Genomic DNA, 22,201 nt, shown 5'->3' with positions numbered 1-22,201 from the left:
AATTTTAAACATGAAAAAATAAGTGGACTGTGGTAGCCCAGTAGTGAGAAAATCGGACTCGTTAGCTGTGTCTCTATCCTCGACACAGCTTAGACTCACTATGTTCATGCGGTATATGCGTTCGTGAAATCTGTGGAATCAAATGTCCTGTGCTCTGTCACTGAGTAGTACCATGGGTATACTGCCGTGCAATTGAAAAAAACAATGTACTAAGGGCTTCATGATTGATTCCGAAAAAAGTGGCTTGACAACTGTTTTCCTTCTATTGCTAATGCTATGAACACTAAAATAGAATCTAAAAAAACTGATAAAATAAAATAAATTTTTGAAAAAATTTTCTTCCAATATGTAGTTCACCTTAAAAAGATGTCAAATATACAAAAATCTCAATTTTGAATTTTTGTCGCTTGCGTTGATTTTTTCTACTGACAGGGATTTGGAAAAAATTCTCTTCTACATCAGATTTACGTCTAAATTGGGGAAATAAAGATGAGTGGTACTGCCATCTATCTGTGGGATTCTGAGCCAAGACGTGCTTTTACCCTTGTGGTGCTCTCTTGTCATGCTCTCTTTGCTGGAAAACATAATACACGTTTTCCTGCCTTAATGTGCAAAAGGCTAATAGCTGGCGAGCTTGTTCTGTCCAAGTATTATAGCAAACAACAAAAATCAGTTAAATGTGCCAGAATTAAGGAAATTGGATCATAATAGAGGAGATGATTAATTTAAAAGATTTCTTTAAATCTCAACATAAAGTTTAGATTGCATTTTTAATATTCACGTTTCACACATTACGTAGTTCGAAAAGAGATTAACGCAGTTTTTAATATTTTAGGCAAATTTAAATAAAGTTTTGATTTTCAAACAATTATTATTTTTTTTTTTTTTTAATTTTAGCAGAAAATTGATATTAAATAAATGAAAGGACAAGGGAAATTAGTCACTTAGCATCTTTTATTTTTAAAATATAAATTTGCATCCTTTTTGCACTCTACGTCACTACAAAACAATGTCTTAGAATGCTTCAAAATTCTTTAAGTATATGAATTTCATACATTTTCATAGATGAAGAATACCTCATAATATGATTTAAAGAGATTTTTTTTCCTTGGAAATACTCAGTGATAAAAATTCCTAAAGCTAATTTTACTTTTGATTCCAAAAATGGTTAACTTCCACGAAACATAATTTTTCTAGTTTCAGCAACGAAATACTTATTTATTAATGCAATATGATAAAATTATTCATTTGTGCCGCAGTATTAAAATTGAACAGCGTATAGAAGCACACATATTTAATACTGTGCAACGGTTTGTCCCTCTTAAATAAAGTCAGTTTGATTTTGTGCTATAATCTGACGCAAACAAAAATTTAATGTGAATAAAACATGTTATATGTTTATGAAGTTCGTATTTAAATACATACATATTGATAAGGAGTAACTCGCTCTTCCCTCCACCTGCGGCACAGGAAAAAAAAATCGAATAGGTAAAGAAAAAAAAAAGGGGGGGGGGGAGATTTCTATTAACATAAAGCCAAAAAAACTTCTGATTATAGCCAAAACAACCCGCTACATTTATACCTATAATACCTGAAATATGAGATAATATCATCAATATTGTCAAGTTTATCATCAATATTGTGTAAGGTTTCAATGATGTTCTGTTATATACTGTCACTTTTTGATATACTACAGACTTACTGTGGATACCCCCCCCCCCTTGTTTTCTTAGGGATTGAAGTAAAAGGGGAAAACTGGGAAAACAGGTCATTCATAGCAAGCACCCTGTTATTACCGACAGGTACCCTGTTACCCACCGACGTAAATTAAGGTACAAAAACAGCAAATTTATTTTTAACGAATAATAACTTTTAGTGATAACGTTATTACGTCACACGTTAACAGCTAGAATAAAAAGAAGCCCGGAAAACACACAGACAGTCACAGAAAAACGATGGCAGACAAATTCAGAAAAATAGAATATATTTAGAATTTTATCAACAAAATGTGCACAGATCTTAGAGACAATTTTCAACACACATTTATTTTTAAACTTTTCCTACGTTAGAACTACTTATTAGCAAAAGCTATCATATTTGGAAAAAGGATGCATAACTATTATCAAAGATATTTAAAGTAAATTAACTTCATGACACACGTCGTTCATTTTTCTTAAAGAGAAGGAATGGGACAGAGAAGAGATTCTACTTCCTTTATGTCAACTTACGGTGACAGACTAATACTATTTCCCTTTTTATAAAACAGTTAATTCATATTTATGAATATTTTTTGTTTCATTTTATTCATCGTGTTCCATAAAGCCTTATATTTTAAAACTCGAGGTTGGAAGTATTTTTTATTTTATGTTTGGTAAATTCTTTCACTTTGAAATTTAATTACTATGTTCAATATGAAACATTTTAATAAATGAAATGAAATCAAAAAATATTATTTAGTTACTTAATAGGAAAGGAAATAGCGGTAAATTAACATGGAGGAATAATTATTCAATTGAATATGAGTTTATTCATCATAAAAATAGATGCTTTAAAATTTAAAAAAAAATTACACAGAATGGGAAAATATTCGACTACTGGAGACTTCCCTATTGGAAATACTGGGAAATTATCAATTACTTATTTGGACATAATACTATGAAACAGTTTTATGTAAAACAAAATATCTTTAAGGAAAAAATATGTCTTAATCCCGATATGGCCCTAACTCGTAATTTGTAATACTCACATCAAAACGAACTTGTCAAATCAAATAAAAATTACTAATCACTTTGAAGTTAAAAACACAAAAATTTAAAAACTAAGCACCCAAAAATTAACTTAATCAAACCATAAAATTGCTAGTAAAATTTTCCTTACCCGAAAAAAACTTCATTAAATCAATCAATAATTCATTAAATTAATATAAAACTAAGATTGGAGGAATTGCTCATATAGATGAATCTCATACGTTCTCCAAACGAAATTGTTTTTTGTTGTTAAAATCTGTCTGTTTACCAACTGAATATATGATGAAAAAAAGGAACAAATTGGATCAATGCCAAGGCTGTTGTTTACGTCTCATTGTTTTCAATTAGAAACAATGGATTTACAACTTATTAATTAGGAGATGAAAGAAAGATGATCGCAACTTAAAATTTGTTCCTCAAGCAAACATGTTGCTAATATTTCTATATACTATATATCTATTCTATTTCTGCAACTATTTCTAATTGAAATTTTACGGGTTCTTCGGTACGTTTGACCCATATGATAAGTATCGTAAGTATTATTTTCACATTATACTAATAAAGATGACTTTCGATAATGAAATTTCACAGTTATTATACAGTTTGAAACAGGACTGAGTAGTATTCAGATTTAAATTGGACTCTCAATTAGTTTTGTGTTCCATTACATAGCACAATTCTGATTTACATAATATTAAATCCGTTTGTACTAATAAAAAAATAATTTTTCTCTGACGAAATTCGTCACTGTCTCTTAACCCTTTGGCGCTGTAATTATGTATCGCAGCAGTTTGTAGCATGTAGTGGATGTATATAATGGATAGTAATAATTAATAAATACCAAATATATTTTTGCTGCAAATTAGAGAGTCAAAAAAAAAAAAAAAATATATATATATATATATATATAAAAGGGACACCGTGTCCTATCTGCGTCAGATGTACTATTTTTTTAAAAAATTTCAATTATAAAATGTAATTTTAAATAAAGTTTCTGTTACACTAATCGTATATTAAAATTATATAGTATACACTAATACGTAGTACACTAATCGTATATTAAAATTATATAGGTATAATTTTGTTAAAAAAAAAAAAAAAAAAACTATGAATGACGTTCACTCTAACTTTCTGAACGTTCGACGACTTTGTTTGCATGTTTCAAAGCATTCTGCCGAGTAAATCAATTAAGATAATTTAGAGCAAATATAATATTTGACCCCTATGTTCACACTTCTGGCAGTTGAGATCAATCGATTCTACAGATTTCACTTGTTTCCTTTTAAAATCACAAAATATCTCAAATCTAAATATATTTTCTATAACTTAACTTAAAAAAAGATTTAAGAAATTCATTGGTGACAATGCTTAGATTTAGCATTTTTTTTAAACAGACCACACGTTGTAACTCGAAGAAGAAAAAATATTTGTGAATTAGATTTCAAAATATTAAATGTATTAAACAAGCACGTCGTTATTTAGACTTTGGGATATTTCAAATAATCGTTTTCACCTAATTTCATTGTTCGATTAGTGGACAAATTTATTTGAATGAGCATTAATTGAGAAAGGAATGTAAACGCATATACTGCTTCAATTCGACAGTTAAAATTTAGAAGAGAAAGGGGAGAACTTTTTGCAGTGATATCCATGACTGCTACTTTTGACCTCTATGATTAATCACCCTGTCCTATCATTTGACCTGACTTACCAAGGTCAGCCTATGCTAATAAGGGTGTCTGCACTTCAGACTCCTACTCGTGGAATGACGGAGCTATTATTTAATGAGTTAAATTTCATCATGCACTATATAACGTATTTTTTTAAAGTTATTTTCTCACTTCTCTGACCATTAATTATTCGTTCATTTTCTAGGTAAAAACAATTCAGTAAAATGTATCGCCTCTTATGGCAATAGTATAAATTTTTGCATTCAATTCAGTAGAATCCAAAATTTTATATTTAAGGAACTTCGATCACCATTTTATAAATTTTGCGAATATATTCGCCACAAACACAGGCCCTACCACCAACTCGTTGACAGTTCAAGCAGTCGAAGTGGATGGTAGGTACTAAAAAAGAATCAAATCGTGCATCGGCCCAAGAAACAGCCCTTACACTAAACAAAATGTAACTGCATTGGTTTGAATGTAAGGTTTTAGGTATAACATTTGTATGCGGCTACGAGCTAAATTGTAAGTAAAAAAAAATTCTTTTGATTCAAAGCGGAGAGAAAAAACAAAACGAATTTCTTGATTAAATTAACCAGAATTGATCGAACATGCAATGCATTGGTTTGAATTAATAACATTCATTGAATAGAAAACCGCTCGAAACTCTCGCGATTGTGCCTGACAAGGGGATTTAAACCGGTGATCCGTCTACCACTGAGAATATTTTTATTAGCAGAATTCGTATCTGTCAGTCATCGCTGAGATTCGAACCTGGGATGCGAGGTCTCGATCCCCTGAGCCAATTATACTTCCAGATTAATTTAGCTTCTCCAAAAGATGTAAAGGGAATTCTTTCAAAATAATTTTAGTAATATTTGACAATGAGTTGTGGTCGGGCTAACCGTGGGAGATTTTCGTAAATTTTTCTCTAAGTGTAACACAAAGACGGGCTTGTTTCATTAAAAAAGTTAATGGCCTGTTTGCTCCAATGGTTGATCCAGAAGTTCCCTTGTCAAAAGGGTTGGGTTCAAAATTACAAGGATACGGAGTTGAACATTGATAGTCATAAACTCAGAATCGGGTCTGCTGTTCAACATCGGTTATAAAATATTGTACATTGTAAGACTGCACTGCCCACGGAGGTTTGTAGGAACGCCGGCATTAAATTCGAGTGATGTTTGTTAACTGCCATTAAATTCGTTACGTCAGAATGTATTGACTAAGTAGCTGGTGAAATTGAAAGTGGATAACGTGTTGACTTAGATAATTAATTTTCCATGATTTATATAGGCGTTATGACTTAATGAAAAGGAAAATGTAACTATTTTATCAAGCAAATAAATGAGTCTATCATTAATGATTTATTAATTGTCTGCTCTATAGGTAACAAAAAAGTAATTTAAGAAATTCGTGAAGACATGGCTCATTAACCGACATCGGTTGGAAGTTATTGCGTTTTCAAGACTATGTCTACGAAGAGAAGGAAGTTCAGAAACCATTCGTATAGAAAAGATTTCGTTCAGATAAACCAAAAATAAAGATCCGAATGGTGGTTTTTTATTTCAATATATCGAACAGCAAACAAATTATGACAGGAGTTACAATTAAGGAGTGGAAAAGTAATCCTGTCACAATTTGATGTTTTGAAAAATGCAAAGCAATTATTTGAAACTTCGCAGTTGACTCTTGGCTTATCTGATCATAATCAAATTGCAAACAAATTATGACAGGATCAGCTACTGTTAAGGAGAGGGAAAGTAATCCTGTCACAATTTGTTTGCAATTTGATTACATTCAGATTAACCAAGAGTAAACTGAAGTTTTAAATGGTTGCTAAAAAATAAAAAAAACAAAATTTAAAAAAAAAAACATCAAATTACGAATAAATGACAGATTTAGCTAGTGTTGGGAGAAAGAGAGCAATATATAATATATATAGCGTATATTGCTCTCTACACGCATAAAATTTAGCATATATAATATATATGTACTGATATAGCCCGTTAATTTGCTTGCAATTTGATAATTTTGAAAGCAAAATAAAAACTTTCAACACTTGAAACTTCATCATTTACACCTGGCTCGTCTGAACTCATCCCATGAAGTTTTTTCCGCGATATAGCAATCCGCTATAGACTCAAGAGTACCCGCTTCCTCGTATTCTAAATTGAGTTCAAATATACAAAAACTTGCGTGTAAGCTTCAATTTCATTACACGGATTCAATAAAATAAGGGATGCTTTATGTTGTATTGATTAGTGCAATGCAAATTTAACACGGTCTATTTATTTAAGGTTTATAAACCTAGTTTTAAGTTGGCGAGAAAATTATGACTCTTACAAGCATCATTCAATAGTGCGAAAAGCTCTGATTATTTAATTTTCTCCCGTTGAAATTTTTAGCGTGTTTATTCAATTGGTTAATTTTATGCATAATTAATAAGATAATTCACTTTTCATTTCATAAGCATATCATTAAAAGTTCACGCAGCTGTGGCAGGTATTATTGCGAAAGATTCTTGAATTGGTGAAAGAGCAAAAATAAAAAAGAACGAAGTAATCTATGAATCTGCGAAACAGCAAATGGGTGAATCAGAGAATTAAATCGGTGATTCCATGAATCAATTTATAAATAAGAAGCTTTTTTAACCTTTATTTAGTGGTAAAACTTTCAACAACCACAATATTGTGATTTTTCTTCTCTAAAATTATATTTTAAGCACTTTTAAACTTCTTGGCAAATGGAGAAGAAACACTTAACAATTCACAACTGTTTGATGTCTATAATTTGGAACTTTAAACAACCTCTGCCAAAATGATTTTTTTTTTCTGTCAATCCCAATTGTTAGTCTTTTTAGATGACTTTTCACTCACCTTCATAAGTATTTCTATCACTACACTATTTTTCAATGAAATATTTAAATAATAATAATAATAATCTCACAATGTTTAAAATTCGAGCTCATTGCACCAAAATAAATCTCGATATTCTAGGAAGTATTTTAAACTTAATTAAATAATTACTTATTCACTTGATAAATGACATAATGCCAAGCATTAGAATCACTGGCGTTATTCCAGCGTTTACGTTTTCGCTATTTTAATTGTTTGAAGAGCCGTGATTTTCTTTTCTTTTTTTCTGAGGATGAAATGTTTCACTAAATGTTAAATCAAATTAGTTTAACAGATATTAGAACAACTGCAATTGAAGTTTTTTTTTTTAAAAAAAAAAGTATGCAAGAGACTGTGAGACATGGAAAAGCATTAATTTTCATTACTTACCAAATTCAGATTTCTAAATGGAGCATAAAATAAAATTTTGCTTACGTCACTTTGAAGAAGATTGTCGTTAATTTAAAAATTATAATTTCATATAAGAATGAAACACTTAGGAAAAAAATTTATATATTCACACTTATGTTTAAATTAATTGATTTAATTCTAAATTTTTCCAACGGATTCAATCTTTAATTTATACACTTAAAAGGAAATTTTTAAATAAAAAGTACCGCCAAAACAACCAAATAATGGAACTCAAACAGTCAACACTACATATGTTTACATCACATAAATTTCAAATTATATATATATATATACGAATTTAAAATTTTATATATATATATAAACTGAAGATAGCATGCTTTCGAAAAAGTATTCAAATATCAGAATTTAAAAAATTGAGATAATGTTAGAAGATGACAAAAAAAAAAAAGCTGGACATATTTTAATATTTACAAAACATTCACACTTATTTGATATTTTGAATTTCACAACAAGAAATTCAATATCCAAAATAAAGTTCCAAACTATACACAAAAATATAGAAAACGAATTCAAATATTTTTCAAGATTTACATTAAGCAAACCAGGATTTCAAATATATATCAGAACATTTACACAAAACTTAAAAATATTTACCCAAAAATTGTGGTGATATTCATTTTGAGCATCTAAAGTTGAACTGAGACGACTAGGTAAAATCCTTGTGGTTTTTGCAATTCGTAAACATCTTATGACTGTTTTCACCAACATGATGGTAGATTAGAGAATAAAAATAATTTAAAGAAAAATTTAGAAACGTTACTAATGGCTAGAGTAGCCCCCTTTAAATTCTGGCACTGGCAATTCTGTCGCCGCGGGGCTAGATATTTACTGATGCTTATGCTTACAAGACAGACTTGTGTGGGCACAGAGAAGAGAAAATTCTCCTAAGCTTTTTGACTATTTCGCCAGAGGGCGTGGTGTACACCAGTTTTAAGTTGTTGTTGTTGTTAAAAAGGGGCGTTGGGTTTGTTATTCCTGGAATTTGAAGGGATAGTTTATTCGTAAGGGGGTGAGGGGTGAATGAGGAGTCTGATGTTAGAAGGTTTGTGATAAAGAAAAACTCGTGATTTTCATTAATGATTAGTTTAAGACAAATATGCTGCAGCTCTGTTTTTTTTTTTTTTTTTGAGGATGAAAAATTTAATGTGATAAATAAATAATTCAATGATTAATGATTGTTTAGAAGGAGAAATTTTTTGTTGACAGAGTGAATCCTTATGGAAAACCACATTTTTAAGAATGTTTAGGGTATTTTAAGCTATTTATTTAATTTTATTATTTATCGTATATATTGTTTTTATAATGTAATTTTTTTCATATAAATTTTTTTCATATACTATATTTTTTTCATATATAATTTCATTCATATTCAAAAAATTATCAATAATTGATTTTGAAAATTAAAGAAATTTCTATGTTGAATAATTGTTTCTCTTATATCTAAATAACTGCAAATTTGAAAAACTATTGTTTAGAAGTTAACAGTGTTTGGAAGATTTTACTTTTAACTCTGAAAAAGACAACGGTGTTTCCTGCAGCATTTCATAAATTATTAAAATGCTAAATATAATATTCTTCACTTATTCTAACCTAAATTAATACAAGATAATGAAAACAATCTGAAAAATAAATTTAATAAAAATTCTGCGTCAAACGGATAAAAGCTAGATATCATTATCTTACTCCCACAAATATAAACGTCTCATGTGTCAAATTATGTAGTGAACATTTATGAACTTGAAAACTACCACGAATACTACTAATAAATTAATTCGCATAGTTTTTTTTTTTTTTAGAATTAAATTAACTAAATAAATTTGGTTTTGGATCTTACAGTAAATTAAGATAAATTATTGATAATTCATATATTTATGGTTTCAATAATTTCCTGTATTCTTTTTCAATAGTTCATTTAAGCATAGGTTCAAAAAAGTTTAGAAAGGATTCATTAAGTTTGTGGTAAGGTATAATCGAAATAGCTGTCATAATATTCACTTGAGAAATAATTTTAGTTACCAACTAATAAATATTTGTATAAATATTTTTTCTCAAGATCGACCCGAGTCGAGTAAATTTTTCCGACTCCGATTTATGTAAAATTTTTGACGACTCCGAATCAGCAGTATGCAATTAAAAAAACAATAGATTTTACTATTAAAATTTATTGTCTTATATGAACTAAGAAAAAATACAGATGATCATCGAAAATTTTGGATTTAGTAACTATGTTGTAAAAACTCACGATTTGACTTAAATTTTAAGTAATTAATTGTATTACTTTATATAGTTAATCTTTTTACTTTACAATAGTTAATTATGTTACTTACATTATTAATTATTTTTCGTTAATTTTATGATTAGAGCATAGCATATATACTCTGTACTTAATGATTTAAGTTGAGAGTGTTCTGTAATCAACGTCCTTAATTCATATTTTTAGAATGATTTATAAATCGATTCGAACAATTAGAATTATTGATATCAAAAAGGCAATTAAGTTTGCAGATTACTATTTATTTAAAAAAAAAAGTTATTAAAATCTGAAGAATAATTAGAATCATTTTGACTATTTTGATGTCCCCGAAAGGTGCACAATTAAAAACGCTTTTCAGTCTCACCTAATATCTCATAAAACTGGTTTTAATCGATTTAACTCTACCTAAACTCGATAGAGAATCGTCAGAATTTGATTGTTTACTAATTGAAAGATTAATCTATAATACTTAATGTTTTCAAATGATAATGATAAACATATATTAAGTGCAGTAGTTGCGAAACACTCCTTGGTTTCTAGACTATCTTTTGTCTAATGTTGCCATTTTTGTTTTTCTTGACTTATTATTATAATAAGATACTAAGATAAATCATTATGATAGTTTTAGTAGAATTCCTATTAGTGCTATTGTAGAAACGTTCACTTAGAGTATTAAATATGAAAAGAGTAACTTTTTTTTAAAATGTCATCGGACATTTTTTCATACGTCATATGATACCTGATATTTTGGAACAAAATCCATAAATTTCAAAGTTTTGAGCTCGACAAGCGCTGAGTGATTGAAAAGTAATTTCGCAGTACTATTTTTAGCCACTTCTATTTCAGTTGGAAACTACATTTCCTTCGATTTTCTAGCTTACTTTGAGAGCATTCTCTAAAACCAAAAAATTTAAATATATATGAAAAATCATTGTAGCGTAGCCATACAATTTATTAAAGATATAAATTCCGCAAAAATTTCATTATTTTCTTAAGTTTTTCTTTTTAAATATTTTATGCAAAAATTTAAACATGAATAAACTAAATGTTTTAAAATTTCTTCAAATTAAATAGCCGTAAAGAGAAGCCAGCAGTTGCTTGATTAATAATAATTAGTTATTTTTGCATAATATAATTTATTTCCATAAATGTAATTTTTTATAAATATATTTTATTTTAACATATTATCATTTTTGCTTTGCTTCTAAAATGAATTGAGAAACTGGATAAAATTTGAGTGAAAATGAATGAAACTTAAAATAAATGAAGAATGGAATAATAAAACAAAAATTTCTGGGCACCTTGTGTATTGAACCTGATATAACATAAAATAATTTTATTTACTTATTTCTTTACTTTCTTTTAAGCGTAGCATAGAAAGCTTCCAATCAGCATTAAATTATGTGCGGCCTTTTTGAAAATTAGGCTTTAAATTTTATTTTATTCCACTACCACAGTTGAACAGCCAACCCAATTCTGAGTTTACGGGTTTCAATGATCAACTCCGCAGCCTTATAGTTCTGTGCCCCACCCAGAAGACAAAGAAACTTTTGGAACAAGCATTGGAATAAGCTAGCCTTCGTGAGCAACTTTCTAATGGAACTAACCCGCATTTGCGCTACACAGAGAGGGAAATCACTAAAACCTCTTACGGTTAGCCCAATGGCAAGGGGATTCTAATCCATGAGTCTCCACTTAGGACATTTTACGTCAGCACTGTGATCGGTGCGAGCCCAGAGCAGAATTCGTATCAACTAGCCACTGATGGGACTCGAACCTGGGTTATTCCATTGGGAAGCAAACGCACTATCCTGTCACTCTATCCAGTCAGGTAATGAAAATCTGGTCATGGACCAGGACTAATTGCTCGGTCTCCGGTATATGTTTAAAATAAAGACACTATTTATTTACTAAATACCTTTATTTTGAAATCCTTTTATTAATGTTCTCTAGTTTATTGGTTTTATATTTTCATAAAAATTGGCATTACAAAATGGTATTTTTTTTTACATTTATTTCAAAAAACGAGGGAAAAATTTCTTTCATCTGATTTAATTTTTTAAAATATTAACATTAATTTTACATTTATTTAAAAAACGAGGGAAAAATTTCTTTCACCTGATTTAATTTTTTAAAATATTAACATTAATTTTACATTTATTTAAAAAACGAGGGAAACATTTCTTTCATCTGATTTAATTTTTTAAAATATTAACATTAATTTTACATTTATTTAAAAAACGAGGGAAAAATTTCTTTCATCTGATTTAATTTTTTAAAATATTAACATTAATTTTGCATTTACTTCAAAAACGAGGGAAAAATTTCTTTCATCTGATTTAATTTTTTAAAATATTAACATTAATTTTACATTTATTTAAAAAACGAGGGAAACATTTCTTTCATCTGATTTAATTTTTTAAAATATTAACATTAATTTTACATTTATTTCAAAAACGAGGGAAAATTTTCTTTCATCTGATTTATTTTTTTAAAATATTAATTTTACATTTATTTAAAAAACGAGGGAAAAATTTCTTTCATCTGATTTAATTTTTTAAAATATTAACATTAATTTTACATTTATTTAAAAAACGAGGGAAACATTTCTTTCATCTGATTTAATTTTTAAAAATATTAACATTAATTTTACATTTATTTAAAAAACGAGGGAAAAATTTCTTTCTTCTGATTTAATTTTTTACAATATTAACATTAATTTTACATTTATTTCAAAAACGAGGGAAAAATTTCTTTCATCTGATTTAATTTTTTAAAATATTAACATTAATTTTACATTTATTTAAAAAACGAGGGAAACATTTCTTTCATCTGATTTAATTTTTTAAAATATTAACATTAATTTTACATTTATTTCAAAAACGAGGGAAAAATTTCTTTCATCTGATTTATTTTTTTAAAATATTAATTTTACATTTATTTAAAAAACGAGGGAAAAATTTCTTTCATCTGATTTAATTTTTTAAAATATTAACATTAATTTTACATTTATTTAAAAAACGAGGGAAACATTTCTTTCATCTGATTTAATTTTTAAAAATATTAACATTAATTTTACATTTATTTAAAAAACGAGGGAAAAATTTCTTTCTTCTGATTTAATTTTTTACAATATTAACATTAATTTTACATTTATTTCAAAAACGAGGGAAAAATTTCTTTCATCTGATTTAATTTTTTAAAATATTAACATTAATTTTACATTTATTTAAAAAACGAGGGAAACATTTCCTTCATCTGATTTAATTTTTTAAAATATTAACATTAATTTTACATTTATTTCAAAAACGAGGGAAAATTTTCTTTCATCTGATTTATTTTTTTAAAATATTAACATTAATTTTACATTTATTTCAAAAACGAGGGAAAAATTTCTTTCATCTGATTTAATTTTTTAAAATATTAACATTAATTTTACATTTATTTCAAAAACGAGGGAAAATTTTCTTTCATCTGATTTATTTTTTTAAAATATTAACATTAATTTTACATTTATTTCAAAAACGAGGGAAAAATTTCTTTCATCTGATTTAATTTTTTAAAATATTAACATTAATTTTACATTTATTTCAAAAACGAGGGAAACATTTCTTTCAGCTGATTTAATTTTTTAAAATATTAACATTAATTTTACATTTATTTCAAAAACGAGGGACAAATTTCTTTCATCTGATTTAATTTTTTAAAATATTAACATTAATTTTACATTTAATTCAAAAACGAGGGAAAAATTTCTTTCATCTGATTTAATTTTTTAAAATATTAACATTAATTTTACATTTAATTCAAAAACGAGGGAAAAATTTCTTTCATCTGATTTAATTTTTTAAAATATTAACATTAATTTCACATAAATTTTTTGCGTCGAATTACAAACACAACTGGCGTTACAAAAAGGTATTATTTTTACATATATTGTAAAAACGAGAGAGAAAAATTTTCTTTTCGGATTTGGTTTTTCAAAATTTTTGAAACATTACTTTGTTGCGTCGAATTAATTCTTTGAGCCCCAGAATCCCCTCACTACAAGAAAACTTCTTAATGATAACATCTCGCGGTAAATTTTAGTAAAAATTATTGCTTTTTATATCCTTACTATTCCCCGAAAGTTTCAAAATCGTTGAAGGTGAGATAGGATTTTATTTGGAAATAGAGTTTTCTGGCATCTTCTAAGCAAAGTCATGATACGATAGTGTTTTAAAAACAGGTCTCGATAAGGATTGGAAACATGTTTTAACGTCTGTAGTCAATTTCAGTCACGCTTTCTGGAATCTCAACCTTTCTGGTCAAATAAATTTCATTAGTCATATAGACGGTTGAGATAAAGATAACTAACACAGATATCCTTTCGATTACTTTTTTTTCGATAAAATTAAAAGAAAAATATAAATTTTTATTTTAAGCAATGAAGAATTTCATTAACCCTTAAACGCACAGTTTTTATTAAACATGTTTTTTATCTTTGCTTTTATTAAATGAAAAATATGGTTTTTAACTAACTTATGGTTATGAAATACAGCATGAAATACGTTTTACTTTTATGATCTTAAGATCTCCAAATTTATCTTCCAAACAATAATATTTTCAAATTTAAAGTTATTTGCAGTTACGTATTAAGTGAAACAGTTCAATCAACTTTCAACATTCTTTGGATTTTATATTTTAATATAAATATAATGCCGATAATCTGATTTTTTAGTTACTATTTTTTGTTTTTATAATTAAAAAGTAGATACATTTTTGTTTGTAAATATAACGTCGCAAGAAAAGTTACATAAAAGGAACGCTGGTGTCCCATCTGCGGGCCTTCTACAAGAAAAGTTTTTTTTTTTTTTTTTTATCACAATAGCGGACCTTTCGCATTATTTTTCGTTTAAGGAAAAAAAAAAAACCTCGCCTATGTTGTTGTAGTAGTTCATTTACGTCGCACTAGTGCTGCACAATGGGCTATTGGCGACGGTCTGTCAAACATCTCTGAGGATGATCCGAAGACATGCCATCACAATTTTGATCCTCTGCAGAGGGGATAACACCCCCGCTTCGGTAGCCCGACGACCTGCACGCGAAGTCGAGCACTTTACGGTAGAACAGTTTAACGAGAACCCACACCGCATACCCTCGGTCCCTACGCAGACTGATCCAAGTGGTCACCGACCGGCACACTGACTGCAGTCAATGATGCTTGACTTCGGTGATCTGCTGGGAACCGTGTCTTAACGATCAGTCCACTGCGGAACACACACAAAAAAAGAAAAACTCGCCTAATTCTCAACGAAAAATTCTCAAAAAGGTGGCGCTCTTATTTTAAATTTTAAAGCAAGTACTTGAAATACTGGGTAGATGAGTTTTTGCTCAAAAACGGAACCTTATTTTCATATATTTACTGAAACAGGACCGCAGTAGAAAGCAACCTAAAGGTATTTTAGGTTTTTGCAAAAACGGGGATATATTTTCACAAATTCAAAAAATTATGAATATCATGAATATAACTATTATAATTAAATACATAACTATGAATCTGAACACTCCCACAATTTCAGAAATTGTATGGAAAAAAAAATCCGGAGTAACAATAGTGTTGACAAAAGAACAAAGCATCCACAACGTGAGGGCACAATCGATGTAGTAGTTTTACATTATATATTTTGCTCATATCTATTGCGAATATCTATTCTCAGTCATAAAAAGTCATTTCTCCGTTTCAGTCATTTGCCTGCTTTCAGTCACAAGTAAATTAACGCGATCTTCTCTCAGTCATCAACGTTATTTCACTGATCAAGTCAAATGTCTATTTTTAGTAACAAGAAGGAAAAGAAAAAGCAAAATTTACACTATAGAAAGATTTGAACTTTTACACTTTAATAAGATTGCCGCAATTTTTATCCTTGCCTACATATATTAGTACTTGAATTAAGACTCATTATTAAGATAAAAATATGAAAAGAAATAAATATAATTTAGAAATTAACAATAATGGAATAATATAACATTAAAAACTAAAAATCATACTAACTAAAAATATTTTGAAAATTCATAATTTTTATTTAAAGCTTCACATGATAATAATTAGTAGAGCCCGGATTTTAATGACCTAAAAAATCTCAATTAATGCCCTTAAAAAGTGCAAAAAATGCCCTTAAAAATGCTCTAAAAATGCGAAAATTGCGCTAAAAATGCCTTATGACATGACTTAAATAAAGTAAAAATATCGAACTAAAACAATGTCTTACTCTTTAAAATTATGAGTCATTTCAAAAACTATAAAGCTATGCAATATTTGTTCTACGTTCATTAAAGTTTGAAAAATATGTTTTATATCCTAAAATAACAACAAAAAAAAAAGGAAAATATATTGACTCCAAAACATTTTCATTTTGTATAGAAACTTTAATGAATATAACAACTTACATCTAATAATGTTACTAAATATCAGAATTACATTGGATTATAAAATGTTTTTCGATATTTTGAAATGTAAACGAGAGTGTCTCTTGTCTGAAAGTAAATTTTTATACCTGGAGAAGCTTCTTTCAATGTCTACTGATGTTAATGGTGCGTACTTGAAAAAGACGGTCTCACTTACTGACAATTCTTCTTCAATTTGAAAAGTTGTTGCTTCACCTGTTAGTATCCTAGAGATTTTCTTCATTGTTTGGAAGCCAGTGTTCTTCTCCAAAACTTTGTTCAATTTAGCTGCTACACTTTGTCCTATTTTTGCCCTTGCTTTTTGCAACACTCGACTCACTACATCAATATAATTTATTGCATTGCTAAATTCCAGTTCTTGTTTCTCCAAGCTTGTAATTGTCGAGGACACAATAGAAAAGTTAGACTTGATAAATGCTAAATTTCCTACAATTTTATCAGAAGCGAACACGTTTAGCGCTATCTTAATTGATGCAGCATCTTCTGAATCTAAACTACTGACGATGGACTTCACTATCTTAAAATTTTCACTGTAGTATACGCATGCATCCAACCAGGTACCCCATCGTGTGATTACTGGTTAAGGGGGCAAAGCTGACTAGGAGCAAATGTTTTGAAACATTCTTTGAGAGTTACAATATGAAATGTAAAATTATGAGACAAATCTTGCATTTCATGTAATAAAAATACCCCAAAAATAATAAAAATTGGAAAAAATTAACATAAACCTTTAAAAAATGCTTTAAAATGCAAAATAGGCCCCAAAATTTTAAAAAAATACCCTATAAATCTGAAAAATCCTCTAAAGGACAAAAAATGTCCGAAAATGCAAATGTCATCAAAATCCGGGCCTTAATAATTAGGTATTTGCAACTCGAGAAGAAGACAATCACTGATGCATAGATGTTTGACCTATGACCTCAGTGTCAGCTCATGTTTCATAAACAAGATGGCGTGTTTAAGTCAAGCTAAGTCTCTCCACATAAGTTAGAATGTTCATTAACGTGAAGTAATTTAAATACAACGCCCTATCGCACATCGAATTTTTTAATAGGTAATTATTTCTCTTCCACGTTTTTCATTTAAATTCATTAGTTTTTTATTAAGTTTCTTTAATTAAATTTCTTTCTTATTTTTGTTGTAAACGTGATATATTTTGTTTCGGGTACCTGGCAACTTCATTGCATAATTAGTTTGTATATGTTCTACGCGGCTTTATACCTCTCATTGTTTTAAATAAGAAATTTATCGTGAAAGAATTGAAACGTTTGAGAAAGAATCTTTGTGAAAGAAATTGGTACTTTCCGACATGGCTAACTCGAATTAGAATGGAAAGAACAGTTGATAACGTAAACAAATGCCACGTTTTAACAACCAATCAGGATCGAGAAACCCACACTATCGCACTCGCAAATAAATGCACATTCTTAAAATTTGTTCATGTCTATACTAATGAGATAATTAACTGTTCTACAAGAACAAAAAAATAAATTGTCTATAAAAATGGAGATGACCCAGGGTAGAATTAATCGGTGATGACTGTTTAATTTGTGTGCAACTTCCTACTCGCATTGTCCATTGATTAATGTAAAACATCCTCCGAAGCAGACATTAGAAATCCCTTGCATTTGGTGGGCTAACAGTGGGTGGTTTCTCGTTTCATATAACGCAAATGTGGGTTAGTTTCACTCGAGTTCACACTTACTTTCACGCGCTTGCGCGCGATGTTGACTCCCAATACGTATTCCAATATTACTTTATATAATCTTTTAAATTGGGTTCAAAGATAAAAAGTTTCGGATTTAAAAACTAATTGCCGCAACTCCGATATGGACTGGTTGTTCAAGACGTAATATGCAATGCGTAAAACAAAATTTTTTGCAAAATTACACACATTATTATTACTTATCTCATGATTAAAAATATATTTTATTTAAAATTGAAAGAAGAAAAAACATTTTCTCAAAATATATAACATATATTAAGCACTCTAACATTCAATCTTTTTCTTTCTTTCGCAAAATAATGATCAATAGATAATACGTTTTATAGTTAAATAAATAAATTATAATAAAATTAAAGGCAATTAAACTTTGGGTATATTGATTGCATTGTAATCTATGCTAATCAAATTAGTATAATTTAATAATTATATTTAATCAAAAACTTTTGAGGAGCATAAATAAACAATGCTTGAAATAATAATTTTTACTTGAAGTAATCACAAATGCAGGAAATAAAATAAGATTTTTGTTGTTGTTCATTTACGTCGCACTAGAGCTGCACAATGGGCTATTGGCGAAGGTCTGGGAAACATCCCTGAGGATGATCCGAAAACATTCCATCACAATTTTGATTCTCTGCGGAGGGGAGGGCTCCCCCGCCGGTAGCCCGATGACCTGCGCGCGAAGTCGAGCACTTTACGGTAGAACATATTAACGAGAACCCATACCGCACACCCTCGGTCCCTACGCAGGCTGATCCAAGTGGTCACCCACCCGCACACTGACCGCAGCCAGTGATGATTGACTTCGGTGATCTGCTGGGAACCGTGTCTTAACGATCAGTCCACTGCGGGACAAATAAAATAAGAAAAGCTAAAACTTAAAAACATTGGTAACTTCATCAAAGCATTATAAGTTTTTGTTTGCTTTCCTATTTTAAAAATGAACAAGTTTTAATCGTCACTTATGGTGGAATTCGAACTCGCTTCCACTACAATTCAGTTTCAACATTGCGAAATTCATGCGATTATTAATGCTTGGAAAATTAATGCGATATTTTTATCAATTTCACAGGCTGATAAAAATTACCCTCAATCAACAGAAATAATTTTATCAATAATTAACTACATTTCAAAATTACATTAAGTATTATAAAATCTAAAATTAACAATATAGTATAGAGTATGCCCTAATGTTAACTCACAATACAAAGAGCGAGGCACTACAATACAACACAATATTAAGTTATTGTACTTTCGAGTGCTTTTCGTTATGTACCGACGCCTATACACCTGTTTAACCACCAAAATTAAAATCAAAGTACTATAATTTATACTTGCTGCGTCATAGGATAGATTTAAAATTAAACAGTTACAATTAAACAATTAACTTTCATATTTTAGAACAAAATAAATTTTTTAGTTATAGTTTAGATGATAGCAGAAGATAGAAACGGAGCTTAAAATCAGAGACATTTATACAAAAACATAATTATCGGTAATTTGGTGATGATGTTATCTAGGTTTATTTTTGCCATTGAAATTAATATGATTTAAAAATATTTTAAAATTAACAACTTTAAAAAAGCATAATTTCTATAAATTAGATATGAAAGTAATGAATCAAAATATACAAAATGAATATAAATAAAATAGTCAAAATTGCAAAACACAGTTAAAACTTGAGTTAATCTTTATTGTACTTAGAAAAATTATATCTTTGCGTTTAATAGTTAAAATTAACAAGTACATTCCTCTTCATGTTTTCGAAAAAGCTTTCATTTTCAACACCAATAAATTCATGACAGAAAAAGGCAAAAATGGAGCTTAAAAATAAAAACATTAAAGTCAAAAGCTATTCATAATTTCTTATGTGCTGGTTCATATTTATAATTTAGTTTTAATGGTCAGGAAAGCACTTTAAAATTGTTTTATTTAAAAACATAAAAAATATTTTATTTTTAACTAAAAAAAATTATGAAGTTAATCAAAAGGTAAAAAATTAAACATATCTACTATCTGGGCATCAAAATTGAAAACACAGAAAACTTGAATAAAAATAAGGTGTATAGAACTATAAATTATATTTTTAAGTATTAATTATATTTTTATTTATTAATATACATTACGCATTAATTATATTTTTATTTAATAATATGCACTACTCGTTAATTATACAGTAGAGTCCCGATTATCCGAGTTAATGTGGACCACGACTAACTCGGATAACTGAAAAACTCGGTTAAAACGAAGAGTATAAAAAAAGAAAGGAAAAGAGTTGGTATAAATGTAATATATTTAAGAAATATAAAATGTATACGAGTATACCACTTACAATTCCTATTATTATTAAAAAACTTACTTGAAAAAACTTAAAAAGTATACTTTGCGAGAATTAAAGAGTTTTTACTTAAAAAAAGTTCTTAATCGTTTTTTTTGTTTTACATAACTTTCGTGCTTTTCTGCAGCAATGTTTCGCCATTTTATAGGGATAACAAGAAGGCTGGTGTCGCCTCTTTTTGTTGTTCTATGTATTCAGTAGCATTTTCGACAGCTTTTAGTCCATCTGCGTGAGTGATTTTTAAATGTTGATTTTCATCGTCACTGTCTTAATCATCTTCGCTGGGTTCATTTTCATTATTGACGATATTAACGATCATTATATGGGATAGAGTTGTTAGATTTTGTTTTCCCGAGTGTTTGGAAGATAAAATTCAGATTTATTTTTCGGTGGTATTTTTAAAAATGAAAAATGAACTAGAACAAAGAAATCCTTAAAATATTTTATAGCTCAGTTAAAGCGGAAACTTGGATAACCGGGGCTCGGATTATCGGGACTCTACTGTATAATTAAAACTTTAAGTTATATTATAAAATTAGTAATCATTTCACAGTCAGAAATTAGGGCTTTCTTTAAAAGTAAGTAGGAAGAATAAGTCTAGATGGCAGCACTACAAAAAAATTTTTTTTTGTTCCCCAATGGCAGGGAATACAAACAATAACACAGAAGAACAATAAAAATAGAAAATAGCAAAAGACCGAAGTCATCTTCCCAAAAGCTCTCTCGCACGCCAACATCTTGCTGTCTCCGATTCAAGTCCGTGGAGCCTCCTACAGCAATGGAGGTGCTCTCTATTCATTAGAGCTCCAGAACCACACAGTTGACACTGAGGGTGGTCATAAATACCTAGTGTTCTCCCAGACAATCCCGACCTGTTAGGAGTCTAAAGGTGGCTACTGCATCTCGGCGAGGCTTATCTGGCACTGCCTCAATATCTGCCTCACTCCAGTTCTTATTCCTTATGCTTTCTCGTAGGTCAGCAGAGGCATTCAGTTTCATTATGTTTTTTATATGTAGTTTTATGGAATGGTATGACAATCCAGAGCAACTTGGTTGAAGGATTTGTGTTCCCTTGCGAGCAAGAAAGTCAGCTTTCTCGTTACCATAGATGTTACAGTGGCTGGGTATCCACTGGATGACTACTCTTTTGTTTTTTAGTGCCAAAAGTCTGATAAATCTTCGAAACTGAAGCACTTCATCCGACAAAGTGTCTCCCTGTGAGCCGATCGCCTGGATTGCAGCATAGGAATCTGACAGCAATACGACTTTTCCAAATTTTGAATGGATGGCCAACAGTTGTTTCAATGCAATATAAATAGCATGTACTTCGCCATCGAAAGCCGTTTTGTATTTCCCGGCAGATGCGTAGAAGGAAAAGAGATCAGAGAAAACACCAGATCCAGCAGCCATTTGCAAGTCAGAGTAAGAGCCATCTGTATAAACGTGTAGCCATTGATGTTCTGGGTACTCAGCATGTATGGTCTCCAATGCAAAGGATTTTAAAATTTCAGGTGCTGTTTGTTTCTTTATAATATAATTTTTAAGATTTAGGTTTGATATAATTTCTTCTGATTCGATAGGATTTTGTGGTTTTAAGTTATTTTTTATCACATTGCAAAATTCAAATTTTTCTTTCAAAGACTGAACCTTTTGAATGAATCCAAGTTGCGTTTTCAGGTTACTCTGTTTAGCC

General features: G+C 29.1%; 2 protein-coding genes across 4 annotated transcripts in view; both read right to left on the bottom strand.

Moving 5' to 3' along the window:
* Positions 1–22,201, bottom strand: part of LOC107444940 (glutamine synthetase) — a 99,467-nt gene that overhangs the window by 18,190 nt on the left and 59,076 nt on the right. The window contains exon 1 of one of the 3 annotated variants that reach the window (XM_016059218.4): positions 8,338–8,700. The exons of the other annotated variants lie outside the window; for them this stretch is intronic. Within the exon in view, the coding sequence (XP_015914704.1) occupies positions 8,338–8,451 (114 nt within the window). The 5' untranslated portion in view covers positions 8,452–8,700. Of the gene's footprint in view, positions 1–8,337; positions 8,701–22,201 lie in introns of those variants that run through there. 3 annotated transcript variants of the gene reach the window in all.
* On the bottom strand, positions 21,355–21,918 carry LOC147814104 (uncharacterized). Its single transcript, XM_087160205.1, has one exon. It carries the CDS (start codon positions 21,916–21,918, stop codon positions 21,355–21,357), a length of 564 nt encoding a protein of 187 aa, XP_087016331.1.

Source organism: Parasteatoda tepidariorum, chromosome 3 (genome assembly GCF_982258835.1).
Source record: "Parasteatoda tepidariorum strain Cologne lab strain chromosome 3, Ptep-v5.0, whole genome shotgun sequence".
Taxonomy (NCBI): Eukaryota; Metazoa; Arthropoda; class Arachnida; order Araneae; family Theridiidae; genus Parasteatoda; species Parasteatoda tepidariorum.
Note: the sequence above shows the minus strand (reverse complement) of the source record. Positions and strands in the feature narration are given on the sequence as shown.

Bases quoted from the DNA above. Each gene is read 5' to 3' on its own strand.
- LOC147814104 (XM_087160205.1), bottom strand. From the start codon at position 21,918: ATGGCTGCTGGATCTGGTGTTTTCTCTGATCTCTTTTCCTTCTACGCA.